Source organism: Camponotus vicinus, unplaced genomic scaffold (assembly GCF_025532165.1).
Source record: "Camponotus vicinus isolate PSW18456_S1 unplaced genomic scaffold, iyCamVici1.0 SCAF_6, whole genome shotgun sequence".
NCBI lineage: Eukaryota > Metazoa > Arthropoda > Insecta > Hymenoptera > Formicidae > Camponotus > Camponotus vicinus.
In genome coordinates this window covers 14,556,820-14,579,197 of record NW_028141978.1, presented here as the reverse complement: position 1 = coordinate 14,579,197, position 22,378 = coordinate 14,556,820, and the positions used below count along the sequence as shown (strand labels likewise).

Here is a 22,378-nt window from a genome sequence, read left to right as displayed (position 1 = left end):
GTTTTTCACTGAATTACTTATTGATCTTGAATGAAAGGATACTTGAGCCCTTGTTTTGACAGGTGACATCTTCACTGATTTAGTTCAACAGAAAGTAAGATAATAGTTTCAGGTATTTTATATGATCCAAACAATACATGTATATAAATTATACATGTATCGTGATAGGAATATCGCGATAGAGGTAAAAAATATCTCTCGCTCCAGGTGGTTTTCTCTAAAATATACTGTTGCGATTACAGAATGATGAAGCAAATATATCAAAAACGTGTCAAAATTTTTGCGCATAAAATGGACCGTCGATCATGCGAAGCGTATAGATCAGACTAACTACGCGACCCTCAGCACGTTAATCGTAATTTTCTTGATTGGCGCGGAATTAGCGTCCAGCTATATCACACCGTAATCGCGTTTGCGTGGATTTATCGCACGGCGACGTATTTACGACGCTTTTAGCGTCCTGCTTTTGTTCCCCGCCGCAAACGACGCGCGTCCCGACGACCATGCAGTTTTATTATTGCGCAATTGCGTCGGGTCCCTTGCCTGAGTAGCTTCTACGGGGAGAGTCGCACCACCTGAAGGACAAAAGCCGGGGAGATCGTTCAATTCCAGTCGGTGTTGTCCGGCGATGATAAAAAGGAAGAAAGAAAAAGCTTCTCTCTCTGTCTCGTTTCCTCCCTTTATCGAATAAAATAGAGTCCTGCAATTTGTCACCCCGAGCACGGATCAATGGGTGATGTTTTTTTGAGAGGGCGGACCCTTCGGTTGTCTCCTCCACATGAGAGATCCTTGCCAACTAATCCCCGGACGATTAATCTATCTGAGGTTCGGCGTCTCCAGGCTTCTCTACCTGAGCTTTATTTCGCTGGGCGAATAATTTTTGGCGAAATCATCGGCGAATAAACAAAATCCATCATACTTTTAATCGTCTAACTCCCTGCTCGATTACATCGAATTTCCCGTATATATTTTCCGCCGATATCATTTTTCACCGAGCTTTCCTTCTCTCTTGTTGTAAACAACAGCGTTATTAATACGTTAACGGCGTTACGTACACATTGGATCAACTTACTCGACAAGCAAATATTTTCCCTGCCTTCAACAACCGGCGTTTATATCGCGATCGGATTGATTTACTTTATATTACAATAGTCCATCGCGGGAACCGGAATGACCGATAAACTGTTGTGCCTGGCACAATGATGGCATTATAAGCTGTCAAATGGGGGTTTGATAATGCATTGAAAGGAACGAGTTCAATATACTCTTGCAAAGGTACGCATCGATCGGTCGAGATACGAAAGATACAAATACTCTTATTCAAAATGCGTATAAAGAGCACAAAGTTCCATCATTTTATTCCCTTTGTCTTTCCTTTTCATTATCGGACGATTTTCTCTCATTTACAAGAGCGTTGCACTCTCAAAATTGAAACTTTTGAAATTCGTCATTTTATATGCAACACGAGCAGAAAGATTAACTTACACATCATGGACTACTTTCCTTTTGATTTTTAATATTGTAGAGGAATTCCACGTAAAAGGATGCATTTCCATGTAATCTATGCTTTGAATTATATGATGCTTTATTTTTGTTTCTTTATATTTATGATATATGATTTACGACTTTAAAAAATATTGTAAAAATAAAATTTTTAGAAAAGGAGATCAAGTCTCAATGACCTTAATCTTAACATACGTTTTCAAAATGATGATTCTCAATAATTTTCCAAAGGTTTTCCTCATTGTTAAGCATTTAACACATTAAACATTTATCACATTATTAAATATTTATTTAGATATTTAAATATGCAAAGAGATTTAAATATATATGTGCAAATATCGAATTTTCATTGATTTTGTATGGAAAATTTCAAAAATTTTATTGTATCTTTTATAGTTTTAGTGTAAAACAAAATAAATAATATATAAATTTTATTGTAAAATAAATAAGCCTTCGCGTGAACGCAGGAAGGACTCGAAAAAAACTAAACTAACCTAAAAACTAACTTAATCCAATTTCTGATTGTAAATTGAAATTAGGTTTGGGTTAGGTTTGGGTTAGTTAAAATTTCTTCGGAATGGAGGTGCAGTAAGAGAGGCTCTTTACAATAAATCATATATAATACGCAATATTGAAGTAAAAAATCAGTAAATTTATTTTTTTATCCGCATTAACGGAACTCATTGCGAATTTATAGAGCTGCACTTATTTGGAAACTAAACAGTAATTCTGAAGCGTGCTGACAGTGACATAATAACGAGCCAATATAAACAAAAAATATAAACATCCAAATAGGATATAACGAAAACATGATAAATAAGTACGAAAATCGTGATATTTCAAGAAAACATATCTCAGAAATCACAAGAAAAAATTATGTAATTCAAAGTGTGCATTATTTAGGAATGCACCCTCTACAATACATGTCGAAGTGACTCGTGAGATGTAAATTAATGTTAAGATTTATCAAAATTAAAACTAATCACGTTGTTCTTCCCCTACCTTTGCTATAAGGCGCGAGCAATAACAGATTCACTAACGCCGCTCCAGTGTCATGGCCCATTAGAGTTATTCGCGTTGGATCGCCGCCGAAAGCGCCGATGTTCTCACGCACCCAGCGGAGTCCCATCGTGATGTCCTTTAAAGCCAAATTCCCGCCAGATCCGCTCGTCCTGTCGGCGAATGGACGAGTCCTCAAGAATCCTGGAAGAACGCCAAACCGTTTGCAATTCAACACTCTCACGGGATTGCTTGTCGGGATAATATCCTTTCTCCCCTTTTCTCGTTTTATTACATTTCCTCTCTCTTTTTTTCGTCCTCTCGCAACATTTAGAGCGGTGAAGCTTATTCGATTTTAAATGTCACTCGTAAATTCGAAAGATACTTAAGCGAATAAATTCGCTTTCAACTGAAGAGGAACAAAAGATTTCAAGTGTACGATAATTCCGGGAATTTTAGAAAAAACTTCGAATGTTTCTTTGAGTGCAGAGATAGTTAAGCGAAGCATGTAAATGTTCGTTACATCATTAAGTCATAATCCGAGGCGGTTTCATAAGCAAATAGATGGAATTGACATTTTCGGACTTTGTTATACTCGTCGCGCGATGACAGAGATGCACGCTCGTAGGTCTTCGAAATACTAATATTGACTTAAGTATGGTTTCCCCGCGGACTACATCTCTCTATATGTATTTGTAGCGTGTAGCTAGATAGTTAATGATACGAACTTACTTCCCGGCAAAGTGCGAGAGTCGTAATAAGCGACCGTTTTACAGAGACATGACGTGGGATCTTTGTAGATGAGGGAGCATAATTAGATATTTAAATATTATTATATACAAAGCGTCTCCAGAATTAAATGTCTTAAAATATGAATTTAGAATTTTAAGTAAGAAGTTTCCTAGAGGTATACTCGCGAATCCTTTGTTCAACAAATATTGACATCTGAATTACAGCCAGGAATAATTAATAAAGTTATTGTACTATTATTCTATTAATATGAACTTGTTTCATAATGGCTGATATTATAATGGTTGAGATATCAAAACTGAAACACAAGCACCATCGATATTGAAAAATTGTTAAAAAATTATATAATTAAATAATAAAATTATTGAAAAATTTTAAAATATAATTAATTAAATATAATTATAAATTAATTAAATAATTATATAATTAAATTATTGAAAAATATTTCTATTTGTTCAATGGTTTTCAAAAAGTCGTCGTATTGAACAAAATTTATAATTAAATTTCAATTTTCATATTTTCAGTAATAAAATAGTTGGAACACACCATTTATTTATTATAACCTAATAATAATTTTATAAAATTTTATATTCAAAATGATTAGATAGTTAATATTAATTAATATTTCTTGGCAGTAAGACGTTTATCAACTTTTTCATTTATTTTAGGATTTTAAACTCATATTTTAAGTAGGGATGTAATCCTGAAACACATTATGTATACAGGGTGTCTGGAAAGGTAAGGTCAATCGAATAGGAGGTGAAAGAGGAGCATGAGTAGAACACATAATGTAAATAAATTTTTTCGTATTCGCTATGGTTTAGAAAATACAGCGCTTTATAGGGGTGCATAAAAAGTATTGAAACCCCTTAATATTTCAAAAAGTACGCATTTTCGAGAAAAATGTTTTATACAAAAATTGTAGGGTTTTAAGTGAAGCATTACACAGAAAAATTAGTATGACCTTGAATAGCGTTCTCAAGGTCACGTAAAGATAACCTAGAAATTTCACTTAGACATTTCTATTCAAGGTCATACTAATTTTTCACTTGTGTAATGCTTCACTTAAAACCCTACAATTTTTGTATAAAACATTTTTCTCAAAAATGCGTACTTTTCGAAATATTAAGGGGTTTCAACACTTTTTATGCACCCCTATAAAGCGCTGTATTTTCTAAACCATAGCGAATACGAAAAAAATTTATTTACATTATGTGTTCTACTCATGCTCCTCTTTCACCTCCTATTCGATTGACTTTACCTTTCCAGACACCCTGTATAAACACACACGAAAGCTTTTTTACAGATTAATTATACATATATAGCATACAAAGTTCTCGAAAGCAGTAAATTTTGAATAAATAATTATAAATATAAATTGGAGAAATTACGGGGAGAAGGAGGGCTGTGTAAAAATTAAAATGTTTCCACACAACAAAAAGCACAACCATAAACCACTCGAAATTTCCCTGTTCATTCCACGACCGTGGAATGTTGCTTAATGAAAATGCCTTTGAAGGCGTGCAAGGGTTAATTATAGAGTGGCACGTACCTAAGATGCCGAGACGATAGTTGAGTGTGATCACTATGACGTGGCCGGCGCTCGCCAAAACGGACCCATCGTACATGTTACCCGATCCCCATTCGAAACTCTCACCGTGTACGTAAATCATCACCGCATACGGCGCCTCCAATCCTCGAGATCCTGAAAACAACAGCACAGCACTGTCGCTCTTCCATTTTCTTCCTAGAATAAACCTCTTATCCGTATAAACCTACCATTGACAGATCCAGCTTTCTCGTAATACCGCGCGACATTATCGCTTACCTAGCATTATGTTTTCCCGCTTTATCCCTCGAGAAAGCCGCGGAACATGGAACAGCGGGGATTTCGTTTAGCGAGTTTGTATCGTTTTGTACACAAATTTTTCCTGTATATTATTTCTTTGCATACATTTTTTGAGGATCCAGTTCAGTATTATGAAAAACTGATGATATTTAAGATTTTTTTTTAAAGAATATTGATTAAATAAATGAATATTTTTTAAAGAAATGATTTAAATATTTTTTTAAAGAAATTAATCTTTTTTTGACGTTTTACATATATGTTTTTATTGTTTATAAACGTTAGTATTTTTAAATCTCTCTTTTAAATATTTTTTACACACTTTATACACTTGCACACTAGCTTTTTTTATCAATATGAGTTTCTTGTGCGTAGTGTGTGTAAAAATGATATGCTGTTTCTGTGTAATTGCCTGAAATGAATAAACTCAGGCTAGTTTTATGTTGTAAAATATTTACGGGGTACTGAATCTAATTTCATTAGAGAAAATTAACACAGCGTCATTTTAAAATTAGGTATTTCAATTTTGTTGAAAGTTTTTCATTTCCTGAAAGTGAGAAAAATATCAAATGTTAGTTTTTTAAATTTTAATTAAATTTAATATCTCCAAAAAAGTGCCCTACTTCATTAAAAGAAAAAAAAAGTTATTTCATCTATTAATTTTCAAGATAAAATCATTTCAATTTTAAAAACAGGATTTTTAGAAGACACTGTTTAAAGTTTTTAAAGTTTTACAGATCCATTTAACATTAGAATAACTAATTGAATCTATATTTATTTTTACCACATCCGTCAATTTGACGGATATCAAAAAATATTTTATTTATTATCATTTTTAATTTTTTTAGTAGCGTTTAGTTAAAAAAATATCGCACTTGTTTTTTTTTCTTGTTAAAATAAAGCACTATTCAGAATATTCTATTTATATATACTATAATATATTATTTCCTGTAATTTTGTGTGTTTTTCGGAACTCTTTTTATAGTTATTCAATTCTATCATAAGAAATAAAGAGATATATTCTGCAATGATAATATTTTCAATTATCATTATATTCTAAAAATTGTTGTCTATGTTTCAAAATAAAATTCAAATTAAATCAACAAAATTAGTTTGCACTAAAAAGAATATATTTAAAAATAAATATACCTTTCACTAACACAATAGGCGCTTATCACATGAATTTTGGCAGACTGACAATGAAAATGCGATTTTCCTGAATTATTACCGAAATACTATGCCAATCAATATTTGCCGTTGCGCGACATGATATCGGTTTACTTATTAAAAAAATATATAGATAGCATTTCTTTGAAAAATTTTGCGCGCGCGTAGAAAGATCTCGTGACTTTGTATCCTACAAAAATTATTTTTATTTTGTCATATTTCATTTTGTTCATTCTAAAATGTTCGCGTGTTATTAAATTTTCAAATAAATTGTGATGAAATATGAAATTATTAAGTCCGTCACACATTTTGACAGGTTTTGATATATTTAGATATATACTATATACAGAATTTCGAAATTAAAATGATTAATAAGTTGAAAATAAATTGACATGTATAATCATTTTATTATTTTGACAAAAATGAATACGCGCTCCGACGTTTTAAAAATGTCTTAATAATTTCTGCAATTAAAAATAAAAAATTGGAAATCCGTCATTTTGATTTGATAGATTGTATAGGATAGATCTATTGTTAAAGACCTGCACGCTATCTTATTTAATATTACAACTCCGTCAATCTTACGAATTCTTCAATAAAATTTTTTGAGAGACGTAATTTTTAGATATCATACTTTCAGAAAATATAAGAAAAAATCAATTTTTTTTTATTCTGCAGTAGACTGGATCCTTAACTTTATTAATAATAATATATATTCTCTTTCTCTCTCTACATTTCAATTTTAAATTTATTCTCGAATCTTCAATATTTTTGCAAGCTTTATAAATACAAAATAATATCGTTTTCTCTGAATAGCCAATTAATCGTTCCTCCCATTTACCGACTAATTGCGACTAATCCGCGTTAAGGATCTCCGATCTCCAAGATTTCTCGGTTGAAAACCTCCTCAGAAACGCGTGATGTTGCATCGGATACTACGTCGGGATTTGTCGCACGTAGGGCAGTTTCGGGCGAAAAACCCGCATCGCGTGTCAAAGGCATTAATCCTTTGATTCCCGACGGAGATGGATGCGAGGTCGCGCTTTTATCGAGTGACTTTGTTCGCTCGCGAATTCGATCGATTCGCGCTGCGAATTTTGTATTCACGCGCAAAGTCACGCGAGATCTCCCTACGCGCGCGTAAAAGGAGGCTTACGCGATCACGGATACGCCCGAGATGCATTTCGGTGCACGGCCACGCGAGAATTCAGCCATCGTAAACGCTCAATACGTTTGGAAATCGCTCCGAATAAAACGGGACGCCCTCTTTCAAACGCTCGTCTTTTACGGCGGAAGTAAAATTTTATCACGCCGAGAGCGTCGCATATATAAGCGTCGGAATGAAGACGAAAAAATTAAGGGGAAAAATTTTAATAAGGCTATACGATTGTTTTCTTTCTTTTTTTTTAGATTCGCACGCATTTTGCAACGATTTGACAAGGAAACTTTGCGAGTCAGGAAATTCTGATCTAGATGAAACTTTACACATGTGGAGGAGGGAGGAGAGAAAATAAATAGATAAATTTGCAATTGTCCAAAAACGATTCTAAGGGATTGAATTACCCTCATATACAGGGTGGCCCATTTTAATCCATCCAGTCGAATATCTCGAAAACCAAGCCCGGGAGAGAAAAATGTTTCAGACAAAAGTTGTTTGGTTTCGAGGGGACCATAAGATGGTACCATTGGTTTGACCTTGAAGAGTCATTTGAAGGTCACGTGAAGGTCACCTCCAACTTTTTAAACGGAACTGCCTACTTTTTATTGCATATTCTTGCAGCTCATCTCGAGAGCTTTCCAAAACACTATAATTAAGTTAGTTTTCATTAAGTACAACTATGTGTTTTCTTTACACCAATTGATTCCTCTCATTATTTTGTACGTAAAAGTATTAAGGTAAGATAATCGAAATATGAATATTTTACAAGATAATTTACGGTTTATGTAAAATTAAGAAATTATTTCAAGCCTCATAACTCAAAAAGTACTTAACGGAAAGGTACTTAATTATAGTGTTTTGGAAAGCTCTCGAGATAAGCTACAAGAATGTGCAAAAATATATAGGGTATTCCATTTAAAAAAATTGAAGTGACCTTGACGTGACCTTCAAATGACTCTTCAAGGTCAAACCAATGGTACCATCTTATGGCCCCCTCGAAACCAAACAACTTTTGTCTGAAACATTTTTCTCTCCCGGGCTTGGTTTTCGAGATATTTGACTGGATGTATTAAAATGGGCCACCCTGTATAGACCTTTTGATTTTCTCAATAGATCTAGAAAATTATTCGAGATATCAAAAAATGTTTTATACAAAAGAATTTCATGGTTAAAATACCTCTATTTAAGCATATTAATAAAATTTTGGAGAGAATTTTTTTTACAAATTACTATCAAAAATTTTTTCAAAAATTATTTTTTAAAATTTCATTAATATGGTTTAATTATGAAACTTTTGTATAAAACATTTTTTGATATTTCGAATAATTTTCGAGACATATCGAGAAAAATAAAAAACTGCTTTACATATAAGGGGTGGTTTCGTTTATTAAAATCATTTTGGGCGCGCAACACCTGATAATTTTTTAAATATTATATATTTATCCTTGTTATATATGAGTGTAAAGCTTCATCAAAATCAAAATTTCGCGAAAGTGTGAGTTAGATTTCAAGAACTTTTCGATGCATCTTCTCTTCATAGGACTTTTAGTCACATCATTATTGCAGATTTTCTGAAAAGTCCTATTTAATTGAAAATCATTTCGTGACTAACAAACTATTCGCGTTTATCGCTGCATTGCGACTAATTAATGCCCGTCTGTTACACAATTTACGCTATGATCGGATTACCTGCCTTCAGGAAATATCATCCTAAAGCCTTACGAGAGGTGGTTTCGCGCAAATTACGTACGCTCGCAATAATCATAGTTGGCAATTCAATCGTCTCTCGCGCGGTGTTACTTTGATTATCTGTTAACTCGTAAAACTCGTCCAATTAGTAACGATCTGCTAAGTAGACAAAGCTGCTATATGACACGCTTCGAAACAGATCTTGTTAAATACGCCATCTTATTGAATTTGTGCGCTCTATGTGCAATCCTTATGTATCCTTATGGTCATTATTAATTACGCTTTAATTGTCAAATGGCGCTGCACAAGATACCAAGATTCTTAATCTTGTTCGAAATTCGAGATATGATCAAGATACATTTTTTAATTAATTATCAAGACAATATCAAGACAAAATTGACAAGATTAGATTGGTTTTGTCAAGGTGCGTGATTTTTAGATAAAAATTAAATTAAAATTAAATTATGTTATATTCGTAAATTAAGAAAAAATATATCATATTATATGAATTATATGAACTATATAAATGTATTATATGAAATATATATTATTGATGTATATATAAATCGTGTCTGCGATGAAGAATCGAAACGCGAGCACGTAATCTTGATGAAGAAGATAACATAATTGAATTTACGTACATGCGAGTTCGGCTTAAGCTGGCAGAAGAGGATAGACATAATATTTTTTATCTCCTTCTTCTATTTTTTATCTCCTTCAAGCTGGCAATGAAAATGACGAATTACATTGCTCTCTTCTTGATATGCGTGACAGTTAAATATTTTTTATAGCCTTGTTTATTATATATTTAGTTTAATATTTTTTATATACAAAATAAATAAAAAGAATGGTTAAATGAATGAAACGAGTGGTATAGTACAAAGAAATATTATATTTACTTTTTAGTTTTATACATGTATAACAAATAAAAAAATAATGTTTTGAATTGTAATCTTTAATATTATATTATATATTTAATTTTAATTTTTAATTTATTCATTAGATATTTTATTGTTTTCAATTTAATTTTTTATTATGCTTTCTTCTCTCTCACTGTCATGATTTAATATTACATTTTATATAAACATTTTATGTAAATATTCTCTTTCTCGTGTTATTCAATCTATTCAATTTTATACAATCGCTTTATTTATATTGGAAATTCGATTGAGGATCATTTTTCTTTACAAAACTTTGTATTGCGTACCATTATTCGCATGGCTCGCATAATTCTCAGTGATTTTCCTTCATTTTAGTTTAAAATTACGCGATGCGGCTTTACGTTGCAAATTCGCGTTTATCTTTCATCGCGCATTGGGAAACGTGTGACGTAACGCGTGCGCCTGCTCCCGAGGGTTGATACTACCCGGCATAAAGATACTAATTACTTTAGGACTAATTACTTTAGGAAGCAACTTGTGCGCCACGTAATACTATACGGACGCATAAATTGTCGGCACCCGATAGATAATGTAGTCCAGAATTTCGGGGGCCAAAATTACCGCCGTTGCCGCCGCCAACCACGAAACTTTACAACGGCCCCGATGGTAATACGTTATTTTCCGGCATGTAATTTTTTCTCTCTTTTTTTTGTAGTCGCTCGGCATTAATCTCGGTCGATCGCATCCCTCGGACGTGTAATTTTGAGCGAAAAATTGGCTTGATTCTTTTTCTTACTCGCGCGCTTTTTACTCGAGCTTTACCACTCAACGTTATCAATTTTTTTTATAACAACGTTTTTCGAAACTTTTTTATTCGAAGCACATTAAAAAACGCACATTAATGCATATTATATACGTTTTTCTCGAGGCAAAAATTAAGTCGGGAATTGATAGTCAAGTGGCAATCTTTGTGAACTATGTCGCGTAAATGAGTGATAATAAGATGCGAAAAATAAATTATTTATGCAGGTAGCAAAGGTGGAACTTTCATTAACTCAATGTGGAGAGTAGCTTCACTATCTTTCTGAAGAATAAAGACCTTCATTAAAACTTATTATCCCCTTTTACTTTGTCAGAACTGAGGAACTTTACGTTACCGGCGAGGTACTTTGGCCGACAATAGAAACGTAATTTTGCATAGCCCCTTTTAAGACGTACTTTATCGCGTGACCTTGTCCTATTTTCATAAAAAAAAATCTACACCCACGAAATATCACGCGATATGTAATTTCTAATAAAGGCAAATAATTGTGAGAAAATGAATTCTCAATGAAGCCTCCTTTAAAATGGCTTTCCGCGATAATGCTACTTGAGAGGAGTCTGTTTTACTGATAAAATGTCATATTTCTTTTTGTGTATCGAAATCTTTTTATTAGTTGCACATAATAATAAATGCTTCTCCACGATTAAAGTACACACAAAAATAAAGCGGGAACCTTCCGATTTTATGTTAAAAACAAAAAAATTGAAAAATTACAGTCTTTCTTATCGGCTTCTGGAGTCCAGTCGTAACAATATATACAGGGTGTCCGATTCGTGAAGGACCAAACGAAAAGTGATGATAGATTGGGTCAAACTAAGAAGAAAAGTCCTCTACCATTTTGCAAAATTCGCAATAATTATTAAGTAATAAGCAAAAATGTCACATGAAGGTTACCTTTAATTTTTTAAATGGAACCCCTATTTTTTATTATGTATTCTTATAGCTTATCTCGAGAGCTTTCCAAAACACTATAATAAAGTATTTCTTCATTGAGTACTTTTCGAGTTATGAGGCTTGAAATAATTTCTTAATTTTATATAAACCGTAAAATATCTTGTAAAATATTCATTTTTCGATTATCTTACCTTAATACTTTTATAATGAGTAACAAAACAATGAGAGGAATCAATTGGTGTGAAGAAAAAACATAGTTGTTTTTTAAAAAAAATATGTAATTTGCAATTAACAATTACATATTTTTTCTTAAAAACAACTGTTTTTTTTTACACCAATTGATTCCTCTCATTATTTTGCATATAAAAGTATTAAGGTAAGATAATCGAAAAATGAATATTTTACTAGATATTTTTTGGTTTATGTAAAATTAAGAAATTATTTCAAGCCTCATAACTCGAAAAGTACTCAATGAAGAAATACTTTATTATAGTGTTTTGGAAAGCTCTCGAGATAAGCTATAAGAATACATAATGAAAAATAGGGGGTTCCATTTAAAAAATTAAACCTTCATGTGACATTTTTGCTTATTACTTAATAATTATTGCGAATTTTGCAAAATGGTAGAGGACTTTTCTTCTTAGTTTGACCCAATTTATCATCACTTTTCGTTTGGTCCCTCACGAATCGGACACCCTGTATACATCCTCTTAAATATTATATTATATTCACTATGTATATATTCTCTTACCGCTTCCGGGTATATACAGGTTGAGAAAGAGGCAGTCCTCGCTCTGATTGGCCAGGAATACGATCATTCTTTTGAGCTGTTGATACCTGCCGTGCGGCATTTGCAGAAGCGCGGCAGTGTCATTGGTGAGATCCGGATAGTTTTGCGGGCACACCGCACCGAAGGTGTCCGCCAGTTTGACGCCGCTCCAAGGTATCGGCGAGATCGGAGCGCGGAATCTTAACTCTCCCACCGGAGGCGCGGCGTAAGGTATGCCGCGAAACACTTCCACGGGGTCCAAATGCCGGCTGTTCAGCTCCTGCAACGGGAGAACAATAGAATGAATTTAATATCTCCAGAGAAGAGGAAGGATAAACTTCTGTCAGCCCGTCAGTATCGATTCTAAAACGACTCTCAGCTCGCCGATGTTCGGAATCTTATCGACTTCGCGGTTATCGAAGTCTTTATTTATAGACGTATATATTTATTAATTTTATCGTCTCAAGTTTAGGGATGTTAAAGAACTATCTTTTCTTTAACAGAAAACAAGTGTTGAAAAAAATGAATTTGTTTTTTTTTATAATTTTTTTAATATAATATGATTTCTTCATCATATCTTTTTGTTAATGTAATAAAAATTACTAAATTTCTTATATTCTTAATTTATCTTTTTTCAAAAGTAATTTTATTAAATAAATTTTATTAAATAATTTATTAATTTTATTATTTTAATTAATATTTATTTATTTAATAAAATTATTTAGTTAATAAAGTTAATTTTATTAAATAAATTAATGAGATTTTTGCGACAAATTACATCAAACAGGACATAACAAAAGTTTATTTATTATGCATCTAATTGAAAATTATCCAAATTACCGTGTTTGATACCATTTTAATTATAACAATCTCATTAATCCATTAGAATTATTTTCAAAAAAAGGTAAAAAATATAAGAACACTTTTCTTTTATTATATTAAAATAGGGACAGAAGTAATTTTTAAAAATTATACAAATCATATTTTTGTCTGTAATAAAGACAATTCATTCAAGTTAATTTTTACTTATTTTTGGAGAACTTCTCATTAAAAATAATAATTATATAATTATATAACTAATTGGAATGCGATCTACATTTAAAATAGCGTTATTAGTTCAAATCTATCATCTAAAGATCAACTTGTAATAAACAAAACATATAAATAAAGATGTTAATATTTAAAAAAAAGAATAAAATTTAAAAAAAACCAGTTTATTATATTATTTTCATAAAATAAATCATATTCAAAACATTTTGTTTTTTTTCCTATTCGTATACCTTTATCGATTCTATGTTTAAGGATAGCTTTAAAATTAAAAGGATAAAATTTAAAAAAAAAAGACCAAAGTTTATTATATTTTTTTCATAAAATAAATCATATTCAAAACATTTTGTTTTTTTTCTATTCGTATACCTTATCGATTCTATGTTTAAGGATAGCTTTAAAATTGATAAATTTAGCTTTTCTTTTCTTCCCTTCGTCGTTCTTTGTTATGTGCGCAAGTGGTTTCTAAAATGTCTGTCCGCGATATATCACTTTCCGTCCTGTGAATCTCCGAGTGCAATGGTAACAGACAGAGCTGAGCTTTTGCCCGCACCCAATATCCATCTCCTCCTACACACTTCGGAGACGCGACGCGCGAGTGCTTCGAAGAATGCTGGGTTAGGATGAGGAAAAAATTCCGTTGACACGACACGACCGTCCTGAAACAGGCCGGTGATTAAAAAACGCTGCATTAAAAGAGCGAGTTCCGATTCTCGCGTTTAATGAAAACGTCGCGACAATTCGAATCACAAAGACAGAAGGAATGTAAGAAAAAGAGATGGCGGAAGAAAAAAACAATTCGAGTTGTAGAAAGGATCTCTAAATATTTAGATAATGTTTAATTATGTTTAACATAAGTTAAAATATTTCCTTCTTTTTTAGTTTCACACACATATATTTGTTATATTAAAAAAAATTTGAAAACCAGAAATGGAGTTTTCCATCTCTTGAGCATCCACGATTAAATCACGTGACATAACATAACGGAAAAAATTGTTATTTAATCACATCTTGAAAGCAATTATATCAAAAGGATCGATAAATCTCGTTTTCCGCGCGCCGATTTTCTAATTGCACCTTTGAGTGCGATTGGAAGAGGCTCGTTCATTGAAATGACCATTCTACAACTCATGCCGGAAATTACAAATTTCTATAACGATCGGGCATTGCGTCTTTGTCGGAAGAAAAAAATGTATCCGTGTTAAGGGGATCCTTAATTGAACGGTGAACTTTTACACGATTACAGCGCCCTCATTTAATCCTCATCCCGTATCTCTCTCTGTCACGTTATTTATAAAAAAAATGCACTGTTTTTTCCACTCTACTTTACTGATATTTCAGGTACATACGGACTGAAATTTTCGGAAGAATGCCATTTAAAACATTGTCGAACTATAAAAACTGAATTTAATTAGGCAATTAAATTCAGTTTTTATAGTTCGACAATGTTTTACGGTGCAGTACACAATCGTGAAAGCTACTGTTTTATGCATAAAAGCTATAAAACTTTTATAAGAAGCTAATATTTGTACAAGTTGACAGCTCTCATGTTGATTTAGGAAGTCGATAAATAAAAATGTAATTTTATACTTATTCTTTTTCTCAATATAAAATCTCATACTGTATAGAGTTTTCACGTGTGCGTTTGCGTGTATACTTCAATTCTGGGGAAAGATTTTTAATTCTATACAGGCAATAAAAAATAGCACACTTCCGAAAATTACGGCGTTTTTGTCGATAAAACAGACGACTTTAGGATTCCCTTAAGAAGTCGATAAATAAAAATGTAATTTTATACTTATTCTTTTTCTCAATATAAAATCTCATACTGTATAGAGTTTTCACGTGTCCGTTTGCGTGTATACTTCAATTCTGGACAAAGATTTTTAATTCTATACAGGCAATAAAAAATGACACACTTCCGAAAATTACGGTGTTTTTGTCGATAAAACAGACGACTTTAGGATCCCCTTAAGAGGCATGGGAGAGGATTAGACAGATCAGAGAGAGGAAGAAGCAAAGAGAAAAGAAGAGAGAAAAAGAGCGAGAGAGAGAAGGGAGGAGGGGGTGAAAATGAGAACTATTCGATTGGACATTTCCAATTGCATTAAAAATTAAATGCGCGTCATGCGACTGCCGATAACAATCGGCGCTTATCGAAGCTCCCATAAAATCCCCGGGGATGATGGCGATGACATAGAATGAAATATTAATTTAGCTTCATGAGTCTGCGAATTTTGTTCCTACCGACGTAATATCGTAATTGATTTTTGTGAATAAAAATATGAATAAAGACCAAGGTATCGACGTTGAGTCTATATAGCCAAAAAAAATCTATAAAATAATATATGAATCTGAACGAGAACGAGAAGGGAAGAGAGAGAAAGAGAGAGAGAGAGAGAAAGAGAAAAAATTTTATATGTACGAGCACGTCCGTCCCGGTTCATGACATTCCAGCTTGTTATTTTACGTTCATTTTCGTATTCCCCGGGCGGGAGCTATCACGTAGTCGGAAATAAATTCACATTACGGGAACGCTCGGTTGGAGGAGTTTAGCGAGATCGCGCAAGAAAATGGAAACACACGGGCCGCGTTTCGACGAAAGGGACCCCTGTGAAAAGATTCGCGTGCGAGGACGATGTTGCAGCAAGTATACGAGACCCGTTTCTCCCCTCGACTCTGATTCTCTTTTTACTCGCGTTCCTCTTCATCGTTTCACAAACGAAATCACAGTTTTGTCCGCGGTGAATTTACGGAAAGTTTCCCTCGCATTTGCCGACATGCGTGTACACACGTCACAATCGCGACGCTTCCGGCGATATATGATTCATTTAAATGTATTGTAGTTGTTTGCGAATTAAGAATCCAGTCTACTCTGGTGGTATGAAAAATTAATGATTTTTGGGAATTATTTTGTGAAGAATATTAGAAATAAATCTGACATTTTATTGCTATTTAAATAATATATCAGTATTTTTTAATTTCTTCTTGTTCAATACAAGAGTCTTTAGTCGTAGCATATTCGAAAATAGTTCGACAATATGTTTCTCATGTGTAATTGTCTAAAATAAAAAAGAAATTCGGTTTAGTTTTATTCTAGGATATTTGTGGGATATTGAACCTGATTTCATTAGAAGAAATTGTGTGTGTGTGTGAAAAATAACAAATAGTGTCATTTTTAAATTAGATATTTTCAATTTTGTTGGACTTTATTCATTTCTTGAAAATCAGGAAAATATTAATTAATCATCTTTTAAATCCCAACTAAGTTTAACATCCTCAAAAAAGTGGTTTCTTTCATAAAAAAAACTTGAAGTTATTCGATCCGTTTTTCATATCTGTCATACCAAATTTGAAAAATGTTTTAAAAAACACACATTTCAAGTTTTGCAGGCTCGCGTTTCAAGGCTCGCTCGCCATCCTATTTAAAATTTTACAACTCCATCAATTTTGCGAATTTTTCAATAAAATTTGGAAGATATATTTTCCGGATATCATATTTTTAGAAAATAGAAAAAATCGATTGTTTTGATTCTCTAAAATAGATCGGACCCTTAAAACGTAAGCGTGGGAATAAATCACAATAAATGGATCGAGAAAATTCAAAAGATGGATCCCGGTTTTTTCAACTTTCATTTATCTCGTTAAAAATTTACAATTTCGATAATCATCGAAATCCACACAGAATGCTTTAATTGCGTTGAAATCGATGCAATTTGGTGTGATCGAAATTTGTAAAATTTAAATATTAAATTGGATTAATTTAAACACGTCGCGTTTCGGGGCTTTTAAATTATGCGACAGTTTGTCTCTGCGAGAATAATTATGTTTCTTTATGAATATTAACACGAACGCGTTAACCTTTGAAACTAGTTGCATTTCGTTACCTCAACGATACTAACGTGTCCGCGCTAATTTGGAATAATGAAACGTCATGCACCGTAAAAGCTATCCTAACCTTCATTTTAGGAAATTAAACAATTATTGTTTGGCGTGTTGTGTACGTTTTTTTAAGGCGCTACAATAATTTAGATCTTGTATTTTTCGTTCGTACCCAAATTTTTATTTAACATACTGTAGTATTTTATCAAATTAAATTATATTAAATTTACTCCATTAACTTTGAAGACGGCAGACATATACATATATATACAGGGTGTTCGGAAATTCAATCGACAAATTTTCAGAGATTATTGGGGGACCATAAGAATCATTTTTTGCAAATGAACCTGGGGTCGGAAACGTGTCATTACATCGCTACGGCATACGGAGTGTTCGAAAGAGTCGGGACCTCGAAATATCACAAAAAATAGAAGTTTTACAAAAAATTGTTTCAAACAAAAGTTGTAGGATGTAAAAAGGTCTATTTACTGACGCCATGTGTTTGACCTCGGATGGCGTCGCCAAGGTCACGACAAGGCCACCTTGAATTTTTGAAATGGAACCCTCCTTTTTATTGCATATTAGAAATCAGAAATAAAATACTTTATTTTTTAGATGATGATTTCTAGATGATGATAATTGTTTCGAAAAAAAAAAATGTAATTTGCAATTAACAATTACATTTTTTTCTTAAAAATAACTATGTGTTTTCTTTACACCAATTGATTCCTCTCATTATTTTGTACATAAAAGTATTAAGGTAAGATAATCGAAAAATGAATATTTTACAAGATATTTTACAGTTTATGTAAAATTAAGAAATTATTTCAAGCCTCATAACTCGGAAAGTACTTAATGAAAACTAACTTAATTATAGTGTTTTGGAAAGCTCTCGAGATGAGCTATAAGAAAGCTCTCGAGATGAGCTATAAGAATATGCAAAAGTATATAGGGTATCCTATTTAAAAAGTTGGAGGTGACCTTCACGTGACTTTCAGCTGACTCTTCAAGGTCAAACTAATGGCACCGTCTCATGTCCTTGAAACCATATAACTTTTGTCTGAAACGTTTTTTTCTACAATCAAAATTAAAAAAGTTATTCGGGGTGATCAATTAAAATGGGACACCCTGTATATATATATATACGTTTATATATATATATACGTTTTAACATTTTTCTCAAAGCAAAGCAAATATACATATAAGTTTTTAATTTTAGTAAAATCGATAGATGTACTTTTTATTCATTTGTTTCCTAAAATTTGAAGTTTTCTGAAAATAGAATCAATTTAACGACTTCAATTGATCAGAGATATTATCAATCAACATGCGAAATCAATTGGAACCAGAAGAAGGACGAGTGGAACAGAATATCCAAAAAAACTTATTGATAGACATTTCCCTTCTCTTATTCAATCTGAGCTTAGGAAAAAAAGAAAACAAAGAAACTGTATTATTTGTATTCAGTCAGTCAGAAAAGAAAAGAAAAGATCGGAATTAAGCTATGAATAGGTAGACTGATGTTGGCCTCTGGGATTGCTCTTCAAGAAATACAATAGATAAAATAGAATAAGATATAATAGAAAGAAGAAATATTTATAAATTTAACTCGCATTAATCAAATGTTTATTTTCATTAAATAAATAAATTTTTGTAAATTTTTTTTTAAAAGCATGATTTTTTTGAAAAGAAGAAATAACCGTCCTCCAAGGGTTAATTAAGAATCAACGTCGAAAATCAACATATGTCACGTTTTTATCGGATCTCCTCGCGTTTCAATCGAAGCGTGTACCATTCGCTTCGAGTAATAGTCGCGCAATAATCTTATCTGCACGATGGGACGAGCCTTATGGCCGGATTATTGCCTCTGTCTGCTCCTTTCGGACGCCCTTGGTGAGTCGCGGTGGGGGGGGGGAGGTGTGGGGGGGGAAAGGGTAGAAACGCGGAACGATTCGTGGGCGGACTGCATAACGGTGCCCGGTGAATTATTATAATCTCCCGGCGAATAGAACGAATTTTATTTCGAAATCAGTCGCCCGCAGACGTGATCGTAATTCTCATTATTTGCAGGACGCGGAAAAACTTCTCGTGAAGCCGAACGGGTCCACGGTCGGAAATTTACTCGGGGAGAACTGGATTTGTCAAAAATAATAGGCTTTAGGTGCCCGGTGAAAGTTTTTGAAAAAAATTCGTTTTAAATTGACCGAGAAATTCATTGTTCAAAAATTACGATCCAATACCGTGCTCTCTGCATACATATATATACTATATACTTTATTTTAATGAAAGAACATGATGTGTGTTACAATTACAACTCCCTCTCTCTTTCCCTTTCGTTTCTTTTGAAATATCACTGCTCTTTTAAGAGTAGCAAAAACGATGAGCCGGGATTTCGCGAGAGATCCCCGAGACAAGCTGAGGAGTTTCCGAGGGCAAGGGTGAAATCGTCCGTTTTCCTTTTTGCCTTTTCAATAGGAGGGAAGCGAGCGACGGAATAACGAGACGGAAAGCTATTCCTAAATCTCTCTCTCTCTCTCTCTCTCTCTCTCCCTATCTCTTTCTCTCTCTTTCTCCCTCTCTTTGGATACAAAGTGAAATTGATGGCCCGCATTTACCGGCGCACGTGTAGATCGAAACACACGTGGGGAGATGTTACTGGATAGCGCGCGATGCACCCCCAAGCATCGATCTCATTTGCGATGCACCCCCAAGCGAAACAGCGCTAATAAAAAAAGGTTTATTAGATATACATGCTCGGTATATCTCTGTAACACGTGTTTTTGGGACGATTTTCTTTTTGAAAAGTCAAACATTTACAAAATTCATAAAAGGTATTCATTTAATGAAGATAGTTTTTTGATTAAAGATGAGTTAAAGTTTGATATTTCTTGAAGCAATCAGTTATAACATCATCCTATGATTCTGTTTTCTTCTTTTCTTTTCTCACTGAGTGGACACATTTTTTTCGTTTTCTTTTTTTTTACCAAGACTGAATAAGAGAAGGGAAATGCCTATCGATAAGTTTCTTCGGACTTTTTCCTGCACTTGTTCTTCTTGCGGTTCCAAGTAATTTCGCGTAATTAATTGATAATACCTCTGATAAATTGAATTTTAAAATCATTAAATTGATCCCATTTTCAGAACATTTCAAATTTTGAAATGAGTGAAAAAATGCGATATTTACGGATTAAAGTTAAAGATAGATATACATATACAGGGTGTCCCAGACTACCCGTACACCCCTTTTAAAATGAAAATAAATGGCTTTTATCAAAAATCGCGAACAATTTTTAAGTAAATCGGGTACGCTCTATCAAATGGTGATATTTTCAACTTTTGATTCCGACCGGAAATACGCCATCCGGATCGGAAGTTGAATTTTTTTAGGAAAACATGGTACTTTTTATTACAGATTCGAATTGTACGTGAAAAAATAAGAAACTTTTGTATCAAACGTTTTTTCTAAAAGTGCCTCTGTCAATCTTAAAATTGATCTTGAAAGTAACTGTGATGAAATAATAAGGTCAATTTTAAGATTGACAGAGGCACTTTTAGAAAAAACGTTTGATACAAAAGTTTCTTATTTTTTCACGTACAATTCGAATCTGTAATAAAAAGTACCATGTTCCCCTAAGAAAATTCAACTTCCGATCCGGATGGCGTATTTCCGGTCGGAATCAAAAGTTGAAAATATCACCATTTGATAGAGCGTACCCGATTTACTTAAAAATTGTTCGCGATTTTTAATAAAAGCCATTTATTTTCATTTTAAAAGGGGTGTACGGGTGGTCTCGGACGCCCTGTATATTTGTTGTCTTTTGGGGAAAATCTCTCATGTATACATCTCCAAATGTATACATCTGCTGTCCTCAAACAAATGTACGAATATTTGCGTTACACGCGTTACATGCCTGTTTAAAGATGATACACAATATTGCATATTGCTTTACTGATTTATTATTTCCGTTTATTTACATTTTGCGCGCGACTGTACGCCGCTCGACAATTTGCATACGTTCATTCGTTTTCGCGACAATTGCTACCCTAAAAGGATTGTTTACATTTCTCACGAGCGTGATATTCATTAGGTATCATCTCGCACATAGAGACGATAACAAGCGAAATAAATTTGGTTACGTCATAAATTACGGACGCAACAATGTGAGTGAAGGGCCAGACATGCCGCGCTAAAGCAAAGCAAATTAATAACACGATTTCGCATATTCGTATACGTACGCGTTTAATTGTGATAGCGGCGGATAGAAGTTTCACATTAATTAGCGGTGGAATTACGGGGTGAATTTTTCGGGATAATATCGCGGTAAAACGTAAAGAATGCTCGATGCGTTAATATATTCTCTAAATTGGTGTTACGTATCTGACACGTTAGAAATTTTATCGAAATCACGCGAGCGCGAAGCCGAATGAAGCTGCGAGCGTCGGAAAAATAATTATACGGTCCTTATCATTAGCTGAATATCTAGACCGAGGGGCAAAAATTATACCGTTTGTTGCAAAAATTTCGGAGATGATTTAAACAGGACGATAAATTACGTAAATTTAGAGGCGTAATAAATTATGTGCGCGCGACAAAGGAAGTCGAGCGGAAAAATGGCGAAGATACGGAGGATTTACGTCAGCGTGCACACACGGTCCGAGCGACCAATAACGGTCGCGCGGAAGCTTTTGCTGGCGACAGTGTGTCCCTCAATGAGTTATGGGGCACATAAATGTAAAAAAAAAAAGGAAAAAATTTATTAAGCCTCAAAGTCTCGCGAAAGCGGCTGTTTCGCCGGCGAATCCCTCGCCTACTGAAAACAGACAGGGAGGTTTTTGTCGCATCCGCGTGACATAAAGACGGCGAACGTAAGGAACGTGAACCGCAAACGACCGTAAAGTTGCATTTAGTCGAGCGAATTGCCGATTAGAATCTAGAGGGAGATTTATTATAGCAAATGAGGCCGTAAAG

At 33.4% G+C, this 22,378-nt stretch overlaps 1 protein-coding gene across 9 annotated transcripts in view; it reads right to left on the bottom strand.

Annotated features, from left to right (window-relative positions):
- Nucleotides 1-22,378, bottom strand: part of Nlg-5 (neuroligin 5) — a 254,643-nt gene that overhangs the window by 22,648 nt on the left and 209,617 nt on the right. For all 9 annotated transcript variants that reach the window (XM_083101777.1, XM_083101771.1, XM_083101772.1 and 6 more), the window contains 3 exons: nucleotides 12,463-12,760; nucleotides 4,805-4,957; nucleotides 2,506-2,706 (listed from right to left, as the gene is read on the bottom strand). In XM_083101777.1, the coding sequence (XP_082957903.1) occupies nucleotides 2,506-2,706; nucleotides 4,805-4,957; nucleotides 12,463-12,760 (652 nt within the window). The remainder of the gene's footprint in view (nucleotides 1-2,505; nucleotides 2,707-4,804; nucleotides 4,958-12,462; nucleotides 12,761-22,378) is intronic.